At 30.8% G+C, this 20,962-nt stretch overlaps 2 protein-coding genes across 2 annotated transcripts; one reads left to right on the top strand and one right to left on the bottom strand.

Annotated features, from left to right (window-relative positions):
* Window positions 1-4,832: 4,832 nt before the first annotated feature.
* Window positions 4,833-5,723, bottom strand: LOC129297379 (LOB domain-containing protein 27-like). Its single transcript, XM_054935712.1, has 2 exons — window positions 5,047-5,723; window positions 4,833-4,935 (listed from the first exon to the last, which is right to left on the bottom strand). Exons 1-2 carry the CDS (start codon window positions 5,721-5,723, stop codon window positions 4,833-4,835), a joined length of 780 nt encoding a protein of 259 aa, XP_054791687.1.
* A 10,142-nt stretch (window positions 5,724-15,865) lies between these two features.
* LOC129297381 (uncharacterized) lies at window positions 15,866-17,606 on the top strand. Its single transcript, XM_054935713.1, has 3 exons — window positions 15,866-16,688; window positions 16,792-17,080; window positions 17,283-17,606. Exons 1-3 carry the CDS (start codon window positions 16,083-16,085, stop codon window positions 17,285-17,287), a joined length of 900 nt encoding a protein of 299 aa, XP_054791688.1. The 5' UTR covers window positions 15,866-16,082; the 3' UTR covers window positions 17,288-17,606.
* The last annotated feature ends 3,356 nt before the right edge of the window (window positions 17,607-20,962 follow it).

Raw genomic sequence — 20,962 nt, 5'->3', positions numbered from 1 at the left:
GAAGTGGCCATTGTAACCCTCCTAACAAGCATTTCGTGCTCTCCATTAAAGCTTTTAAGAAGCTTGATGATCTTTACTATAACATCTTGGATTTCAATTATGAAAATTTTTAGTGTTCATGAGGGTATTTTGGTCAAATTAAGTGAATTATTAATTCATGATGTTTTTTGGAGAATTAATATAGTCTTTAAATTCTTGGACAGCCTTAAAAGAGGATTAGGTTGGAGTTCAAACAAGCCATGGCACGGAGAGCTGTTCAAAAGGTGTGTGGGACCCTTTGTCCCACGTAATGCGACGAACGTGCTAATTTGTTATGGTGCATGTGCAAAATTTGCACTTATCAAACTCGCAAAACTAGACCAAAATCAAAAATGGGAGAAGAGAAAATGTGAGAAGCCGACGAGTAGTGACTAGTAGATACTAGGGCTCAACCTTAAAATTAGTTTGGAAGTATTTGGAGTAAGATTTATCTTTAAGTAAGCTTCCTACACCTCTTCCTCTCCCTTTATGCGAATTTTTTAAAGTTGGGGTAATGTAGGACTTAATTTTGGTTGTTCTTGGATAATGACCGAACCCATTACCTTAGTTAAGTTATTGAGGAGTTAAATCAAGCCTCTAAACTTAGATTTATGAATTATATAGTGATTTGAAGTCTTTAGGTAGAGTTTGGACAAACCCATTGCCTTAGTTAAGTTATTTGGGTGTTAAATAGAATTAATGAAGTGTGTTGGAAGAATTGATTGGATTAAATTAAGGTTTTGGGTATAATGAGTACTTGAAATTATGTTAAAAATAGGGTAATTGGCATGCAAATTAATGATTAAAAGTTTAATCTTATAGATTAATTGTTGATCAAGTATTATGATGTTAGTGGACACGTGTGGAGCCATTATTTGACCATGATAACCCTTTTAGTGATAAAAGGATTGAAGTAACCAAATTGTCTAAACTCTTTATTTACATGTTTAGATGGTTGTGTGTGATGGCTTTTAAAAAAGCTAATACTTTTATTTTATACTAGTATAGTATTAATATGAAATGATCGTGACTTAGAAACTAATGTGAAGTTGAATAAAAATTTGCATTTTGAATATTGTGAATTTGAAAGACTAAACCTTATATTTAAGTGTAATTATTTGTGAAATTATATGGTTTTAGTGGAAACTCACTTGTTATGGTTATGTGTGGAAATGATTAAAGTGTGAAAACTATATGTTATGGCTCTGTGGAATCACTAAGCATATTTGACATGATCATTGTAAGAGGGTGAGAGTTCACCCTAGTATATTGTTGGAAACATTGTTTGAAAATTTATATGATACACTAGAACCGTGAAGGCCTCAATTCTCAATATTATATTGTTTGAAAGTTTCAATATTACGTGAGATAGATTGGGTATCGACACCCCTAACATTTAATAGCAAGGGGAATATGTGGTTCATAGTGGGCAAAGGTGCTCTTAGCTGGGGTTGCTTTTTATTATGGTGAGCTTAAGCCAATCTGGTCTCATAGATTTGGTTTTATTGAGTTGTCAGTCTACCGATTCAGTCAGAAGATATAAGGAGGGTATAAGGTGGTGTGTTGATCATGTATATCATTCTATAATCATATGTATGTTTGTATAGCTTGTTATACGTTTTAAATGACACTTGACATACACACTATCTGTTCTCACACACTAGTAGTTTGTTTAAACTATTTTATTACTGAGTCCTCAACTTACCCTCATAATTATATTTTATAGGTGAAGGCTTTGATAGAGGCAAGGGGAAGAAAGGTAAAATCGAGCATCGAAAGGACTAGCTAGTGCTTGTATAGTCCTTTCTATTTCCTTTGGTTTTGTAACGAATGATATATGCATATGCTAACTCAAGAGTCATATGTTATTTTGAGAAGCACTTGTATGAATTCTGTTGTGAAGTGGGTATCTCTGCCTGGGATGTTGTTTTTGTGTTGTAATGACTGTGAGAGGTTGAGATATTAGTGCAAGTGTTATTTTATGTTGATTTATGTGATTGTTTGGCTATTGGAATGATTATTATATGTCTGTTACCCCTTATGGGATTTATGCTAAATTATGGTTTGGATGGCCAAATCTTATATGAGATTTTGTTGTTGTGGTTTGAATGCTTGTACAGGTTGTTTATGGTTTATTTGAGTTAGGTCAAGTGGTTCCATGATTATTAGCACTTGGTATGTGAGTTTAGACACCTTAGTTGTTGTTTTGGAAATAAAATGCACCATTTTGAATTTAGGTGTTCAAATTTCATTTAGTTTATTGTTTGGGTGTGAAACTAGTGCCAATAGCAAGATGGCTCTAAAAGCTACATATGAACACTTGAATCACTCCAGTTAAATGTCGAATGGTGATTTAGCGCGCTTTGAAAGTTGATCCGGCGTGCTATCATGATAGCAGGTGCGCGTTGCGGCCCATGATGGTTGCACCACAACTTAACGACTAACAAGAGCCTTCGCTCTTTGTGCCATCTGCCATGGCGGACAAGGCCAATTTTTAGGAAAATTTTTAAATTAATTTAATATTGTTTGTATGTGATATTATTGATTCCCATGCTTCTATTACCTTATTCAATCGGTTTTAAAACATAGTTTGAACTCAAATAAACTTTTTAAAATGATTTTATCAAGATCCAATTTCTTGAACTTCTTTCTAACTCTTAAATTATGATAGCCTCATATAAGGAATTTAAATATCTTGGTTATCATAATGGTGTTTTGTGTGTTTGGTAATATCAAGAATGATATTACATTTGCTACCTTAGCCATCGTCATGGAGACTTCTTTCCCAAGTTCTCCCTTTTGCTCCTAAGGTCTTGCATGTGGTTGCTACCTTGTTATTTTTTCTTTTGTTGTCCCCATTTTTTACTTATTGCTTATTCTTTTTTTAGCCACATTGGTCATTGAAATTGCCAACTCATTTTGATTAAAACAAGTCAACATTTCTATTAACACCGATACGTGCATCATTATCCCTTTGGAAATATTTAAAAATAGAGGGACTGACATTGCATGTGGATAAAACAAGAGGGAGCTAAATATTTAAAAAAAATATAAGGATCAATAACAAAATATGAAAAACTATAAGGGCATATGTTGTGTTTCCCAAAATAAAATAACTTCTAAAATAACCAAAAGTATATTTATCTCAATTAGTTTTTAAACCTAAAAAACTATCCATTAAAAACTTCAAAATGTAAGTTTAAAGTAGTTTTTTATGATAAAATGAAAAAAAGAAAATGATAGTAATGTCCTAAATTTGTTTTAATACTAATTGATGAGGAAAGGGAAAGGAAAGGAAGGAGAAAAGATAAAAGAATAAAGATATATCAAGGAAATGAGTTAATGTATTATATATAAGTCTCAATGTAACCCTAGAATTAATAATAAAAATGTTCTAGAAATTTAAAATAAATGAAAAGTTAACAATAAATGATGAGAGATACTAATAATTCAAATGTTACGACAATCAAAAATAAATATTCTTAATTAATAAAAATATCCTAATTAATAAAATATTTTCAATCTTTCAATCTTATTAAATCTTCAATTTCGTCAAACATTTATTTTTCTTTTTGTTCACATCATTAGTTTTTTGATGATTTTTTTAAAAAAATAAGTTGTAAGTATTGATTCACATAGTTGCAACTATGAATCAAATCGCAAATTAAGAGTTAAGGGTGAGTATCAATCGGTTTGATGCAAAAATATACAAAATTGATAGATCGAAAAACATTTAAAATTTAAACTGAATTAAACTGGACTAGAATTGAACCAAATTTTTATAATTCAGTTCAATTAGTTAATTTAGTTTTGGACTTTATATTGAGTATTTCTAGACATATGTTACGATTTTTTACCCATTGTATTTTTTTTAATAAAAAAAATGAAGGCATCTATTTACATAAAAATGAGATTAGATCAATATGGACCTTGAACCCCTCCCCTTCTATAAACTTTGTCATGTCTTCTCAAACTGATAAAGGTCGATATTTTATATATATATATATATATATATAAAATTGACTTATAAACAAATATGAAATACTTAGCGGACATAAGTTAGAAAATACTATATGAATTATACACCTTTTAGGGTTTCAGGCATATAAATTATTTATATATTTACTTTTTAAAAGCATAAAAAATAAAATAAAATAAAGTAATAAACTATATGTATAATTTATAAGTTAACAATATATATACATGTATTTACGATAATTTGGTTGAATTGGTCTATTTAATTTAAGAATTTGCAAACCATCAAAATTTTCTAAAATAAAAAACCAAATCAAATTAAATAACCGAATAGACTAAATCAAATAGATCAAGCTCAATTTGATTTTATTTGATTTTCGGTTTTAATTTAGTTTTGCTCACCTTTACTAAGAGTTAGATTTAGAATTTAAGTTTTTTATTTGTAATTAGTGGCCCTGAATTTGTACTTATTTGAATCGGTCTTTGTAACTTTTTTTAAAAAAAAATTTGTCAAGAATCTAATTGCGATTAATTCCCACTTTCAAGAGATACAAAAATAACTTACCCTCAATCGTTTGAACGTTTCAAATCCTTAAAATAACAGTAGCATGCTATCATCTTATTGATATAATAAAAGAAGTAATTGTTTTCATATGTTTGGAAGATGAAAGATAAAGTGATGCACTGACAAAACAAGGTGAGGCAACAGATTCATGACGTGCGTAGGCACAGAAAACATAAAAAGTGATCGATCTGTAACTACGTCTCTGAATTTACACCCTGCGTGAATATATGATTGATTAAAAATCAATGCTATTCCCCATCCACGACCTAATCAATCATCCTTTCACACTTGTGAAGCCCATGTATGCTGCTGCACTCTTAAGCTCAGAACCACGCTCGATATGATGACACTTTGCTTCTGTCAATGATGATTCCTTACTGCCCAATAACATCATATCCATATTTAATAGTAGTTCAAATATCACCAAAAAAAAAACGATAAAATTTTAAAAAACATATGTAGCAAAGGTGAAATATCCACGTACGCACCTTGACTCACATGGTTCTTCTCTGTATTCAATAAATAATTGCCTGTCATCTACCATTACATTATAAGGATTAATATCTTCATATTCAACCGTGCCCATTTCTGGTTGGTTGGCTATGAAGTCAGATGATGGTACAGCCATGGAACTGAAGGATTGTTGAAGACCAAACACTTCACTTCCACCTCCACCATCAAAGGTAACAACTTGGTTGTTATTGAGATTAATATTATATTGCAAATAGTTCGACACGGACAAGGTATCTGTACTAAAAGGCATTGATTCTGTTACTGGATGAGAAGGAGAGATTTGATGAGAAACATGACAGTGCAATTGTTGTTTGTGAATGGCAAGCCTGAGTTTCAGATAACGCAGCTCTTCCATGGCCGCGAGTATCTGATTATTGTAGTTCCATGTGAGGCCTAAACAACCCAGAACAGGAAACTTTTCTCGCATATCGGATTCAAAGATAATAGATGTCATGGCTTCATCTCTTTTCCTGGGTTCTACCTGATCCAGAATCTTCTTGATGTTGGCGACTCCAAACAAACGGTGAGCATTGCTGAACTTTTTAGGTTGATCTGCAGGGAAATAAGGAGCCAAAGGGCACTCTTTTGTGCATCGTCTTCTCTGATACTTACATGCAGCGCAGGCCTTGTTCGAGCCTCCTTTAATTGTCATCATAAGCCAGGTAATAATAATACATAGTCACGCGTCGGTTATGGATGATCAGATTCTGAAGGATTTTCAGGTATATGAAGTTGATATACCTATGGTGAACTCTGACTCTGGTGCAGGTGGTGGTTGTGCTCCAGCATGCTTTTATTGAGATCCCGCGACCAAGTAAAACACCATACCTATTCAAAAGGAGATTTTTTTTTTTAAAGTAATATACAAGAATAAATTTAATTTGTTGAAATCATTTACTTTTGTTGCATTCATGCTGCCTTTACCCACTAATTTAATTTTTAAAAACATACTTCAATAAATACCTCCTTATTTACTTTTTAATAACAATCATATATGATCCATTCGATGCTGGCAAAAGAAAAAAAAAATTGATTCATTCGTTAAAATATTTTATTCGTTTAATTACAGTTAAGATAATGATATAAAGTAAATATAAAAAATCCCATGTACAATTGTGTAAATATCTGTATTATTTATAAAGGATGTGATATTTTATAAATATATGAATAAGGAGAACTAATTTTAATATGAATTTTATATTTTACATTGATATTTTTAAATCGTATGAAATTCAATTTCAATACACCAAATTAAATTAAATTAAATATAATAATATTAATTAGTATTAATTTAGACTGTTAGTTGTAACAAATTTAGAATGCTGTTTTTAATACCTGAAAAGTTTTTTTTAATAGTTATAATCATATATGGAAAGATGATTCCTATTTATAAATGTATATATTATTGATATTGATTTTATTCTAAAAAGTAAAACCCTCCTAAAACACATCCTACTGGTTTTCTAATTTAAAAGTTTAGCACTAAATCTGATTTGATATATCTATATCTATATCTATATATATAATGATGATGATGATAATGTTGTGTATTTATTTATATTAAATCTATCTCTGCATGATGGAGATGTGTGGCTAGTTTTTTTTTATTTTAAGAATCTATCTAGATTTTCTATTTTGTGAGTAGTTAGTTAGTTACTCGGAGGGAAATATACAGGCAGTAAAGACTCTCCAATCTCCACACACGCAATTAGAAAGAAGTTATGCAACGGTAGGGTTTAAGATGAAGTTTTGACTTTCTCTGCATGCGTGGTGAGTTTTAAATTATTTATATTTTTCATGAAAGTGAAAAGTGAAATCATTGAAAAAGAGTTTTTAATTTCTTGCATTCATTAAAAAAAATGAAAGTGTAATTTTTATATGTTACGATGATAATCAGATCGTTGGATACATTTTAATTTAAAAAAAAAATTATATACTTAACTTTATGTACTTTAATTACTTATTTTTAATTAAATTAAGAGATATGTATCTATTATAAATTATTTATTCTATAATAATTTTTTATTATTAATATTATTAACATATTAAAATTTATTTATCTTGATTTGATTGAATGAAAGTATATTAATTACATAAAAGTAAGTATATAAATCTTGCCCTTTAATTTAATATTTTATAATTTATAGTAATAGTAATTGAAAATGTTTATTCCCATAAAAACTGATCGATCAATTCAGTTAGTCTGGCGCACCAGAAAGGGATGACGTGTTGTGTAAGAAATTATGCGGGTGGACGTTGTGGGCTTCAAGGTCTTGACAACTTTTTCTCGACACAAATTCTTGCTCTTTGGTATTTTCGCATCGCATTTAGCTGCTTGCTGGAAAATTGAATTCTCTAAATATGGGTTCTTCTGATTAAAAAAAAGTCAATTAAGAAGAATCTTTCTTAGCAGAAAACCCGAGTTGTTTAAAAAATGCTTCGAATAATTCAAAAAATCAAAAGAATATTTATTATAGTATTTCATTTTGGCTTAATTAAAAATAAACATAAGAATATAGTTTTTTCTTGTTTGCAAAGTTCTGACTTGGGAGAATGAGATTTAAGGCGCTCTCAAGAGACTTCATAAGCCCATTAGGCATTAGATATTATTTAAAAAAAACACGTATTTCTTATTATTAAAAGTTAAACCTTAATTTATATTTTTGTTTAGGGCCTTAATTTATATTTTTGTTTAGGGTTTTCTTAACTTATATTTTTTGTTAGGGTTTCCTCATAAAATTAACAAGTTAATGTTTATTTTTTAACAATAATACATATGTGTTTTTTATAAAACAATATCCTATGCAAAATTGATGAGTTTTTATTGTGATAAATTTAAGCTTTTTTTGGTTAGAACAAGAGCCCATTTTATTAATCACAAAAAAATAATACACACATTAATAGCCAAAGCAAAAAGGGAAAAAAAAGAAACGCTCTAAAAAACCTACATGCATCCTACCACACAAAACTCACCGAACAAGAAAAAACAAACAAAATAACAAAAAAGCAAACCAAAAACAATTAATCAATTTCAACATTGCTCTCTTCTAACTTCCAGCCTTAAATGCCATATTTCCTTCTAACTTTGATCTTGTTTAAAAGGAAAATAATTGTTTCCCTTGATCCAACTATAATTGGTTATGGAATTAAAAGAAGTCAAACACTATCAACTAAAGTTATCATGAATGATAGGAGCTTTTGTTATTTAAATTTTAAATTAGTAATTAGGATTTGAATTCTAGCTCTTGTGTATATAATAATTTAATCAAGAGAGGTTTGCCATTTGCCTTCAACATTTAGAGGAGATAATATTTGTTGGCACATCACAATCCAAAGTAAATCACTTTAAGATCTGTTTGATTGAAGGGAAGAGAAAGAAAAATCTTCCTTACCATTATTTAGATGGGAAAATGAAGGAGAGAGGCTTAAAATCTCCCCTTGTTTGGCAATACTATACTAAAGAGGAGGGGAGGGGAAGTTTATTGGGGGGATTTGGAGGAATTATTCATGAAGACCTTGAACCAACATAGACAACATATACATTAAAAAAAATAACAATACTTATTATCGGATAAAATTAAATATACAAACATAAAATCATATATGCAACCAAACCAATGGTTTATAATTTAAAATTGAGCTTTCATAGCAGATTTTCTAAATTTATCTTAATTTATTGTTTATCACGTGGAAAAATTTTATTAATAAAATTTAGATGAAGATTGTTTCTCTACAATTTTATGTTAAAATAATTTTATTTTCTACGCTTCTTTTTTTCAAATTCAATCTACCTATATCCCAAATTATGTTTTTTATTTTTATGTAAACAACTATATTTTATTAATTAATAACAACAACGATCTCAAACTCGAAATTACAATTTAAATGAATGCATATAAAAAACAAAATATTTAAGTGAAAAACATAAAGAGTAAATACTTTTTTATGATAAAATATAGCTAAAAAATGAATGAAATAAATAACCTAAAAAATTAAAATAACGTGTTTCTATCTTTCAATCTCCTACAACATATGACATTGTATTTCAAATTCTACAGGATATTTTTAACTGAACTGATTTCTGATTATCGGATTAAAATAAATTAGTTCTCTCTCTCTCTCTCTCTCTCTCTCTTTTTTTTTTTTAACTTTCTGTGATTACTACCTTTTTAAATGGGTCAATTTTTGGACAGGCTATTTATTCTTTTTATGTGGGTGTTCTCAATTATCATCTACAAGGACTACAAATTGGCCATGAAATTTAATTCAGCATTCAATTATGTCTTGGTCTGTTTGGTGTGGGTTTGTATCTTTTTGTGACTTGTATTTTTGGTTTTCTGCGTGGGTCTCTTTATTTTCAGTTGGGTTATCTGTTAGGGCTTTTGTTTTTGTTTTTGTTTTTGTTAAAAGCCATTTTAGTTGCACTCGTTTTACTGCTTATAACATTTGACGATTCATAATTAAAGAAAAAAACAAGAACAACACATGGAATGAAATTTGCTTTCTTTTCTTTTCTTGTCTTTTCACTTTCTTTTCACTTGCCATCTCAATTTTTAAAATGGTTGAGATTTAACATAGTTTAAATGAAATTAGTTATATTTTAAATTTATTTATTTATTTTTCATAAATTTTATATTTTAATAATAATTTTATGAAACATTAAATATCAACAATTTAAAAATAAATTCATTAAAATAAGAAGTGGAGGTGAAATGAAAAAAATAAAGAATGAAGAGAAGTCAAGTCTGGCCCAACGAATAATAGATGGATGAAATAAAAATTTTAAAAAAGCAACTCTACTTATCTCATTATCTCCACAATCGCGATCATGCCGCGCGTCCTTCTCTCCCAAGTCTAATGTCACCCTTAGTCTCTCTCTAACATTGAGCTTCTTTGTTCCTTCTCTTTGAAAAAACGAGTAGCTCTTTTACAACTAGTGCCTCGTTTGGTATGATGGAAATGATTTTGATAGAAATGAAAATGGATATAGAAGTGAAAATGAAAATGAATATGAAAGTGGATATGAAGTTTAATGATATGTTTGGTATATCCATGAAATCTTAATATAATTTTTTATCAAAACACATATTCATAATATTAAAAGATCAAAAATCTTTCTTGAAAAAATACCTAGACCAACATAGCCACCTTTCTCTATATTGCTACTGAAAGAACCACCGCACTATTGGAAAACAATCAACAAGAATCTAGATTCAACAATCAACAAAAGTTACCATTGAAACAACAAATCCAGAGTCGACAATCAAGAAACCAAAGACAAAGATCGAGAGGGAGAGGGAGGTCCAAATTCAACACTTTTGCTCTGTAATAATCAAGAAACCGAAGATGAAGATTGAGAGGGAGAGGGAGATTGCGATGGAAATTCAAATTCAATACTTTCTCTACAACAATCAAGAAATCAAAAACGAAGATCTAGATTTAACAAACAACTCTCTTTGTGCAACATTTTTAGACCTATAAGATTTTGAGAGAGAGAGAGAGAGAGAGAGAGAGAGAATACCCAGATCAAAGTAGTTTCTCTCTTAATCTCCCTTTTGCTCTGAGTCTCAATCTTAGCAAATTAGAGGTTGGATTTGAAGTCACCTTCAAACTTTAACCATAAAATTAGAGGTTGCTATCGTTAGAAGAGAAAGAGGAAAAGGAAGATTTGCTATTAATTTTCGCCATTAATGGAGGTTTTTGTGGCTGGAGGTTGCTCGCGGTCGCTGTCTCTAAGGCAAAGGTCACATTCACCAAGTGTTGGAAGTCACCGATGCAATTGTTAGGGGCTGAGATAGTGGAAGGAAGGTTGAATGGAGTGAGAGATGAAGGGGTAAAAGATGCAAAATAAAAAATAAAATTTGAAAACTGAATATTTTTGATAGAATCCAATTCCATCAATTTTGGTGGAATTGATTTTTAGCAAACCAAACTAACTATGTTTTGAATTCCATTTCTATTTTCATTTCCAATTCTCAAAGCAAAATTTCAATGTACCAAACGGGACCTAGATTCATAAATAACATTCTTCAAACTAATAAATCAACATTAATTTAATTAAGCATGTTCAATTACTCTCTTCCTCATCTTCCCTCTGTTTCCCTCTCAGCTTTGTGCTAGGGTGCAATTTGAAGGTTTGTGTGGGAACACGGTACTCATCTCAATGCCTAACTTCATCGAAGTTTTCAAAATTTGTGGGGAGACATATGCCCACCCTTATTGCAACATATATCCTTCATTGCTTCTTCGTCTTTCCTTCCCTTCATTAAAATTCCTTCCATTTCCCAACCAAATATAGTGTTAAAATTTAAAATCTCTCTATTTATTTGATAAAGTACAATAATTTATACTGTAAATGTGCAGTAAAAATATTGTACAGCTTTTAAAATCATATTTTTTACAAACTTAATAACATAAAAGTTATTTTGGATAAAAAACCATAAAAATATTTTTAATCACATTTTTTAAATTATATTTATTTTTTATCTTTCATTCTAAATTTTTTGAAATTATGTTTTTTTTAACTTGTATATAATTAAAATAAGTTATTAATTTTTAATGACATATAAAAACCCTTAGTGCATGGGTTAATACATTCTAAAATAAAATATATTGTGAAAATTTTTAATTCATATAGGGCAACAAATTTCTGTTATCTAAATTTTTATATTAACATTTTTAATTCATTTACGGAGTAATAAATTATTATGCAGTTCCATGCATATTATTATCCAGACTAGATTTTAAATTGCATCAGTGGAGTATTATAAAAGAAAATAAAATATGATTTATATTTTCAATATGTAAAGGGATAAAAATTTAAAAAACTCTATTTTTTTAATTTTTAACACGTACGGGTAATAACTTATAATGTTTTGTACTTTCTAAAATATTAAATATGATGGTTGTTATCTAAACTTTTTAACATACTCCCTCCAAAAATATAAGGAATTTTTTTGAGATAAAATATTAAAAATATAAGGTATTTTGAATCTTTTAAAATGCGGTTAATGAGATTTTTTAAAAAAAATGTACCTTTAATTAGGGCTATAATTAATAAATTTTTTTAATTAAAATGTCTTATTAAATAAGGGTAAACACAAAAAGAATGTATGATTTTAAAGACACTTAACTAACTTATTGAGGATGTGATTTGATTAAAAATGATTTATAACATTGAACAAATGGAGTATTATTTTTATTTTAATGAGTTCATTTTTAAAAATGAAAAAATAGGGTTGAAAGTTTTTAATTGATTTTTATTTTTTAAATTATCACTTTATTAAAATTTTATGTCCTTATTTGTCTATTTTTTTTTAAATCAAAGTCACTAAAATTTCTACTTCATCACCTCTACTCTTCTTAAACTAAGTAGAAAGTTAATGTCTGCATTATACAAGGTCTAAAGTCTTTTTATTATATAATTAACATGTAGCGTTGCACTACCCAAGTTTTCCTCTTTTTTTAATTTTATTTTTAAATTTTATTATAATAAAGAAGTATGTGAATTAGGAGGCGATTGGCTACCTGAGGTGGTATTGCACAAATGAAACTCACATCACCAACGTACACGTTTTAATAAAGAAGCATGTGGACTAAGAGGCAATTGGCTCAATGAGGTGGTATCACACAAATGAAGTTTGCATAACTAAGGTACAAATTTTATCTTCTTGGGTTCACGAACCTTTCTTATAATTCAAATTGCTTGGCGAAATTCTGACCTTCTTTTTATATTTTCCCATTGATAATAATTTTTAGCTATGACTTTTTCTCATTTACTAAAGTAGGGATCTATTTCTCTTTTATATTCTCTTGTGCAAATTCATATAGAGACATTTATATCAACAATAAGCATTCTCGTGACTTCTCTATTATATTTTTTTCGAGAGGAGAAAACATAGAATATTAGCAGTTGATTTTATTATAATTTAAGCAGCACTTTGATCCTCACCACATAAATAAAAAACTAAATTTCATGCATTACATTAAGAACATGCATAACTTCACTATATGCCTCCTATCTACATGTGGTCACTGCGTGATATATAAGTAGAGTCGGGAAAATGGGCCGAGCCAGTCGGGCTAGCCTGTTTAAGCCCGTATAAGAGTAGGGCCGGACTTATAAATAGGACTCCAAAATGATAAATCGGGCTTAAAAGGGCCGACCCTGCAGGGCCGAGGGCCAGCCCGTTTAAGCCCACATATGTATTTTTTTAATTAATTCTCATAATTTTTACTCTTTTTACATTTGAAAAAAAATTAAACTAAATGTTACTCCACATCACATGTTAGCCCATATTTACTGAGGATGGAAGGTAAAAAAGAAGAAGAAAAAATAGCAATGAAGAATCATTGATCAAAAATTATATCAGTCAAAAATCACTTATTGTCAAAATTTGAGTAGATACTTGTGAATTCGAGTTAGCCTTTATCAATAAGTATTCATTTAGATTTTAATAATAACTCATTTTAAATTAACAATAGTTCATTGTAACTTGTTTTTCATTCAGGTTTCAACAATAATTGATTCTTAATTGATATAAATTTCATACAGAAATCCTTGGCTGCCATTTTCTAAAAAAAAAAATACAACCTTAAATCCCCTAATTCATTTAGATCCATGATAATGATTCATTCAGTTCAACATTTACTCTTTTAATTTTGATTGGGTGTTTGTCGGCTTAACCGATCTATTACTTATTGCATTTTTATTATTTTATTTGTGTTTTTAGTTCATTTAGATATTATTTAGTTAGTTTTTTATACCTTTTTTGATTAAGTATTATATTAGAATGAAGTAATTTTTTGTTTGATTAAAAAATTTTAAAAAATAAAAATAGTTAAAAGGGCCTAAAGCCCGCGGGGCCGGCCTTGAGCCCTTCATGTCAAGGGCCAGGCTTCGAAAATCAGAATCCTAAAAAAAACTCAGGCTTAAAAGGGCCCTTTTAAGGCTTGAGCCCTTCAAGAGCCGGCTCTTTTTACTAGCTCTATGTATAAGACACTTCATATTTAAGAAACATGTAAGCTTTTACTCTAACGATCCTGACAATAGGTAAAAAATTAAAAAATAAAAAATCACATTTTAACATAGGCCTAAGGCACGTCAAATTTATAAAAACAAATTATTATTTTGTTAACGTGGGCTTTGCACCCACAAAAATTTCCTTAATAGTCATATTAGCTAGAACCTTTATAATTATTGCATAATTGCTTAGTTTTTCTTAATTAGAACTGTGCAATGCTATCTCCCAAGACCTCATAAAACATAAGACTCCACTTTAAATGTCATTAAGATGAGCAAATGATATAACTTTCACTCTTCCTACCATATTCATGCAAAAATACATTATATTTTCATTTCTTATATTAATGACTTGCACAATACAGTGCATGTTCCATTATTATTATTTAATTTATATTTATACTTATTTTCCTAATATGAATAACAAGTAAGATCATAATTCAATGGTAAAAAAAAAGTAAGATCATAGTTTTTATATTAAAATTATTTTCTTTTATTATATCGATGCACTTTTATTTATTTTTTAATATATTGATACCTAACGTATCAATCATGTGATTCAATATATCACGTGCATTGCACAAGTCAAAAACTAGTTTAATTATTATTAGATCATATTAGATAAGGTGAACTATGGTAGATCTCACTATTTGATATTTTCCTTTTGTTATTTCTTATACAGATATGATACCTGGTATTATCACCTGGGATGAAGCCAAAAATTTTGTTTGGACATATGTCAAAATGAAAAAGCATATATGATAATAATAAAAAATTAAATTTATATATGTTGTTAGTATATTATAAATATTTTAACTTATATATTTATATTTAATTTTGCACGAGCGCACACACAACAAATATATATATATATATATATATATCATTTTTTAATTTTTTCTCATTAATTTTTCATGATATAAAAATAATTAATTATCATATTTACGACAAAAATTTTAAAAATTTCATTTTCAATATAAACTATAATTAAATTAGTGAATATTTCATCTTCTCCTATAAGTATTGAATAATTTGAATGCATATTTGGAATTCAAAGTTTTGTTCAATATAAAAAACTCTATTATTTGCTTAAATTTACTATTTAATTCATTCAATTAATATATTCTTCATTCAATATATCTTGCGATTTTTGTTGTAATGCTTTATAAAATTGTTAGTAATAATTTTTCTAATTTTTTTCATTAAATATAAAATAAAAGTAAAATTAAATAATATCAATGCTTTAAAAGCAATTGTAATGTTATCTTGTTGAAAATAATTAAATAAATTTTATGACAACTATATTTTTAAATTATTATAACAGTTGCACTATACATGTGTAAATTAAAAGACTACTATAAAATTGAAATAAAAATTTCTTTAGTGTTTTAAGGCTTTTATAATATATCAACTTAAAATTTGAAAATATATAAACTCCATAATTTACTGAGAAAAAATTAAAAACTTAGGGGGATCATGACTTCTGTTGGTTCTCCTCTCTTCACCTTGATTATCAAGTTAAATTTGAACACCACCACCACTCAATTGGAGTGGGATAGGTCTCTTGAAAGCAATCTTGGCATTATATTTAATTAGTTTTTTAATTAAGATAAGATTACAACCAAAAACATAACATTATAAAAAATGAATTTGCACGGCAAGAGTTGCAAGTTGCGCTAAACTAGGAAGTATTTCCGAGGCTTGCGTTTCATGTCACGACGGGCAGGTTGGCTACCACTTTTATGGGTAACAACCTCAACCTAAAACTCCCAAATCCTTTATATGAGCATTCGTTACCACCATCACTATACTTTCTCCTCTAATTTTTCCTGGTCTCTTTTGGTTCATTTGTCTTCTAGCACCAGCTCCTTCCAAAAAAAGATTATTTGTTGCTAACAAAACTCAACTTGAATGTCACATTTTGTATTTCTTTTAACCTTTTCTCACCCTCTCTGATTCGGATCCTGTTAATCAGAGATTGAGAGGGGAATGGAGATCTTCCAAAGGGCCTATGTGGTGCGTTTGAGGAGCCACCATGACAAATACTTGATCGCCGACGACGATGAAGAAACTGTTCGTCAAGATCGTAATGGGTGCTACAAGAACGCTAAATGGAACGTGGAGATCGTCGAGAATTCCAATTGCTTACGATTCAAGAGCTGTTACGGAAAATACTTGACCGCCTCCAATTTGCCATTCATATTTGGGTCTGGAGGCAAGAAAGTGCTCCAAACTCTTCCCAGAAGATTAGATTCCTCCCTCGAATGGGAACCAATCAGAGAGGGCGTTCAGGTGAGACTCAGGACCCGTTATGGCCAATTCCTGCGTGCCAACGGAGGACTGCCTCCATGGAGGAACTCCGTCACCCACGACATCCCTTACAGAAATACGACTCAGGATTGGATTCTCTGGGATGTCGACGTCGTCGAGATTCGCTTGCAACAAGTTCAGCAACATCCCAAACAGCGACCTCGTCCCAAGCCTATTGCCCCGCCCCATCGTTCCGTGAATCCAGCCCCAACCAATACTTCTGCTTCCGTTTCGGGTGGTGACAACTTCTCCAAAATTGAGCTCAGGTCTCCAAAAACAACTGAGGTTTGTTTTGTTCTTTAAAAGAATGTGTTTGTTCATGTGAAACATTCGATTGGGAATTCTGACGTGGAGAGGGAAAAAAATTTCTGTTCATTGTCACGTGCAGGTGAAAGAGTTGGAGGAATACGCGCTATCGCCAAAGAAAGAAGGGAGGACAATTTTTTATGAAGTGGGGGATGAATATGGGGATGTTGAGCCTGGAAAGGAGAAGTTCTTCACATTCAAGGGAAGTTCTGTGAATGAGTTGAAGGAAAAGCTGAAGGAAGAAACGGGGCATGATGATATTCTTGTGTGTTCCCGTAATCCTTTGAATGGGAAGCTATATCCCCTTCGCTTACACCTACCACCCCACAATTCTGATATGCATGTCATCGTCGTTCCTTCCACATTCCAAGGTGAGGTCTTTTGTGTCTCATTTTCTTACACTCAACGTTTACCTATCCTCCTTAATTAACTTTCTGACAGCTTATACTGCTGCCTCACATTTTTCCTCCTTTCTCATGTACCTCTTGGATTTCATCATTCTGAATTTGAAAGTCTGTAATTTTTCTCCTACCCACGATTTGATTATGTTCTGACATCAACTGCCTTGTTTAGCGTAATTGCTCTGAGCAATAGTCGGCCTAAGGATGCCAGGAATTTCATCAGCACTGCTATCATAGGAGTCTGCAGCTCATTCAGAAGTTGAAATGTGACATTTGCCAGATGCAAAACTGCAAGGTAACACATCACAAAGCAACTGGACCATTCAATCAGCTGTAAATCCAACAATGCTTTCCAAGTTGGTGCAGGACTAAGCCATTTGAGATGCAAACGCAGAGTGATATTTTTTATGAATTTATCTTTCTTCTCAAATTCTGTACTAAAAAAAAAATCTATGGGGTTTTCTCATCTGATAATTTTTACCACTCATTTTATTCATTAGATGAATAGCCAAGAAAGCACAGATCGGTCTTAGTAAGTGAAATAATTGTTGCCTCAAGCAATGTTAAGAGAAAAGCCTACGTGTGCAAGATGTATGTCTCTGATGTATATTCTGTTACAAAATTAATTCAAGATATGTCTATGAACTGAACAATGGGAAAAAATATTGAGCATGTGATGCAATTTACAAGAGATAAAATGCCTTTAAATTTCTAAAATTGTAAGCAACAGACAATATCTTGAAAAGGAAAGAGAGGCAAGTAGGCAACTATAGTAAATGTCATGACCAAATTCACAAGGATGCTAACTATCTGATATAAGGATCATGTTGGAAACACGACTGAAGTGTGTATAAGGAATTCGTGACGGGGGCGAATCCTATGCGGGGAGGATCATGTAGGACACCATCCTATGTCTTTTTTCTTTGGACTAGAAAGAATCTGACAGGTGCATAGTACTATATTTCTTTTCAAAGGAAAGTTACATCATTGTCATCATATCATGCTTGATTATTTTGCTAATTTTTTTAGTCATCTCGCTGTAATACAATATCATGGCAACATACCAACACATACATTTCAGGAACTCCATATGGTTATAAATTGTCAAAATTTTATACTGTGAAGATTATGCAGTAAAACTCACCAGTCATCCCCCGCCTGGTGTGGAGATGAGGACATGAGATATACTTAAATAAGAGCCCACAGCCTTCTCTGTCCTGACACTACACGCTCTTCAATACAGAGGGAACATATTGATTAAAGTCCGCAAACATTAGTCCCAGCACATTACCTATCTCAACTCGTTGACAGTTTGACATGTCTGCAGAAACAAATTCATGACTCTATTAAACTGCATCCAGATGGTTTCTTTTATCCACATATAATCAATCAATTTTCATATCTTACGTGCATCTTCCTTACAGTAAGCGTTCAAGCACTCTTTTCAATAAAAAATATAATGTATTTTTTGAGGAGTTGAATGTTAAAAAATTTAAAGTATTTATAGTTTTTTTAGATGTAATTATTGTCTTTTTTTTTTTTTAATACACCTGACTTTTTATTTATTGTAGGGTTTGTTTAATAGAAATAAATATAAAAATATAGGGTTAGTTAAAAAGTAAATAAATATTTTATTAAGAGATAAGATTCAATTAAAAATATCTTATATTTTTAAACAAAGAGTATATGTTAGATAATTGAACGTATGCTCGGTCACCTTTATCTAACAGTAAAAGCTCTTTGACAGCAAAGCTTGGCAACATTATTATGGATTCGATAGTCGGTAAGGAAGGCACCGCATACAGAGGCCAGCGGCTTCATGGGCACACTTCTTATCAAATGAAGTGATTCATCTAATCCACCTGCCTGCAGAGTAAATATAAATGTTTGGGGGTGTCCTGTAACTATATTTTGAAATTTTATATAATTTATTTTTATGATCAATATTAAGAAATTTTAAGGGGATACAAATAAAATTTTCTTTTGGAGAAAAAGAGGAAAGTATATTTAAAAATGTAGTTACTAATATTAAATTATTTATGTGAAAAAATAAAATTTAAAACTCTTTGAAATGATAGAGTCCAATTCAGTTCTTCTCATATCTATTATAAATATATATATTTTTAAATAAATATTTTTCATTCCTAGTAGTAAGAACAATAAAAAATTATAACTAAAGATTAATTATATGAAAATCAAACTTCTTTACTAATAATCTCAACTATAAAATTATAATTTCATTGATTTATGTTTTTTCCCCAAGAAATTATGCTTATTATATAAATCAACATATACTCCATCAAATATTAAAAAACAGAGAGAAGTGGGGAAGAAGAAGAATGACAAATGTGAAAAAGACATAGGGTTAAAGGCAAATCTACCCAAAAAATTTTCTTCATGAGCACCTAATATTATTAAGTGAAAGAGGATGCAAAATTATCCCTAATGTTCATTTAACAAGTGTAACTGTGCCAAAACGTTTAAGAAGCTCAACATTGACCGTGAAACTAGACACGTAAGCAAACGGCCGAATTATTTTGCTGGCGTGGATTCTGTCCTGGTCATATTACATCACTTTTTTCTTACCAAAATCCCTTCTTCATCCTTCTCTCAGTCTCTCTTTTGGCTATCGATGGCAACTCTCCCTCGACTAAACAAGTCCGCCGGCAACCCTTCCTCTCCCTCAGCTAATCGTTAGTTCCACAAAACAATATATCCAGAATTTACATTCAGAAACAATAAATCCAGCATTAGCCTACTTGGTTCTGCTACCCTTTTTTCAAATCAACGCTGAATTAAAGCCAAAGATTTCAAGTTTCCCCCCATTGCTTTCCCCCGTATAGAAGCTATGATTTTCCCCCTTTTCATGGTATCTACATGTTTGGAAACTAGAGTGATTAGCCAACTTGATTGTATTGATTTTTTTAGGCATTTCTTCACAAACGAGAGAGGCTTGTGATTTCGGAGTTATCATCGCAGAATTTTGGAGAAGGAAAGGAGGAAATTTCACCAAATGGGGTTGTTGCCATTGAACCCGAACCTAGAAAGAGAGCATGGCCTCTGTGTCATCTCTCTCTATTTTGACTTCCCCTAGATGTCTCTCTTCGACTTTTCCTCACGTTCTCTTTGTCATGACTCGACACCTATAACCAGTCAACCACAACCCTCGCCTCTTTCAGTCTTCAACTTTACTCTTCAGTCGACAGTCACCTCCTCTTCTCCTCAGCCCCCGCAAGATCGCTTGTGACACTGCAACGGTGGCCGAGTCCGATGGCTTGAGTGGCATAAATGCCAAAAGTTTCAAGCAAACTAAGGGTGGCGTAGAGATTGCAGAGGCCAGCTAGCTGAGTGGAGATGGTTTCTACGATTGGAGTACAGCAGGAGTTGAGTGGCGTGGTGGAGGAGTTAATGGAGTCCAAGTAGAGGGAGAATGGGGCCTGGGATAATAGAAATAGAGAGAGAGAGAGAGAGAGAGAGAGAGAGAGAGAGAGAGGAGTTCCATATTACACATGAAAGGGAGACTGGGAGAGAATGAGAGGAGAGAGAAATTTTGAAGGACATGTGGAAGGAGGGAAAAAGTCAATGGATGATTTGGCAACACATGGCAAGTACCTTTTGCAAATATAACGGACGTTAAGCTCCTCAAACGATTTCGGCACAGTCACACTCATTAAATAAACATTATGAATACTTTTACACTTTTTTTTTCACTTAATAATATTAAGTGTTTGTGAAAGAAAACTTTTTGAATAGATTTTTCCTTTAACAAATCTGTGAAGAACAAAATGATGATATAGAAATATGTAAAAGAAGATGGATAAGGGCATAAGAATTCCCCAAATGATATTTAAT

This window comes from Prosopis cineraria, unplaced genomic scaffold (genome assembly GCF_029017545.1).
Source record: "Prosopis cineraria cultivar Desert tree isolate PC_DT_omini unplaced genomic scaffold, ASM2901754v1 PC508, whole genome shotgun sequence".
NCBI lineage: Eukaryota > Viridiplantae > Streptophyta > Magnoliopsida > Fabales > Fabaceae > Prosopis > Prosopis cineraria.
The sequence above is the reverse complement of the archived record's forward strand: the minus strand, read 5'-3'. Positions and strand labels throughout refer to the sequence as shown.

Excerpts from the sequence above, each read along its gene's own strand:
- LOC129297379 (XM_054935712.1), bottom strand. The coding sequence starts at position 5,723 with ATGACAATTAAAGGAGGCTCGAACAAGGCCTGCGCTGCATGTAAGTAT. Across the intron at positions 4,936-5,046 it reads GAAGAACCATGTGAGTCAAG|TAAGGAATCATCATTGACAG; the intron begins GTGCGTACGTGG and ends GTTATTGGGCAG.
- LOC129297381 (XM_054935713.1), top strand. The coding sequence starts at position 16,083 with ATGGAGATCTTCCAAAGGGCCTATGTGGTGCGTTTGAGGAGCCACCAT. Across the intron at positions 16,689-16,791 it reads GGTCTCCAAAAACAACTGAG|GTGAAAGAGTTGGAGGAATA; the intron begins GTTTGTTTTGTT and ends TGTCACGTGCAG.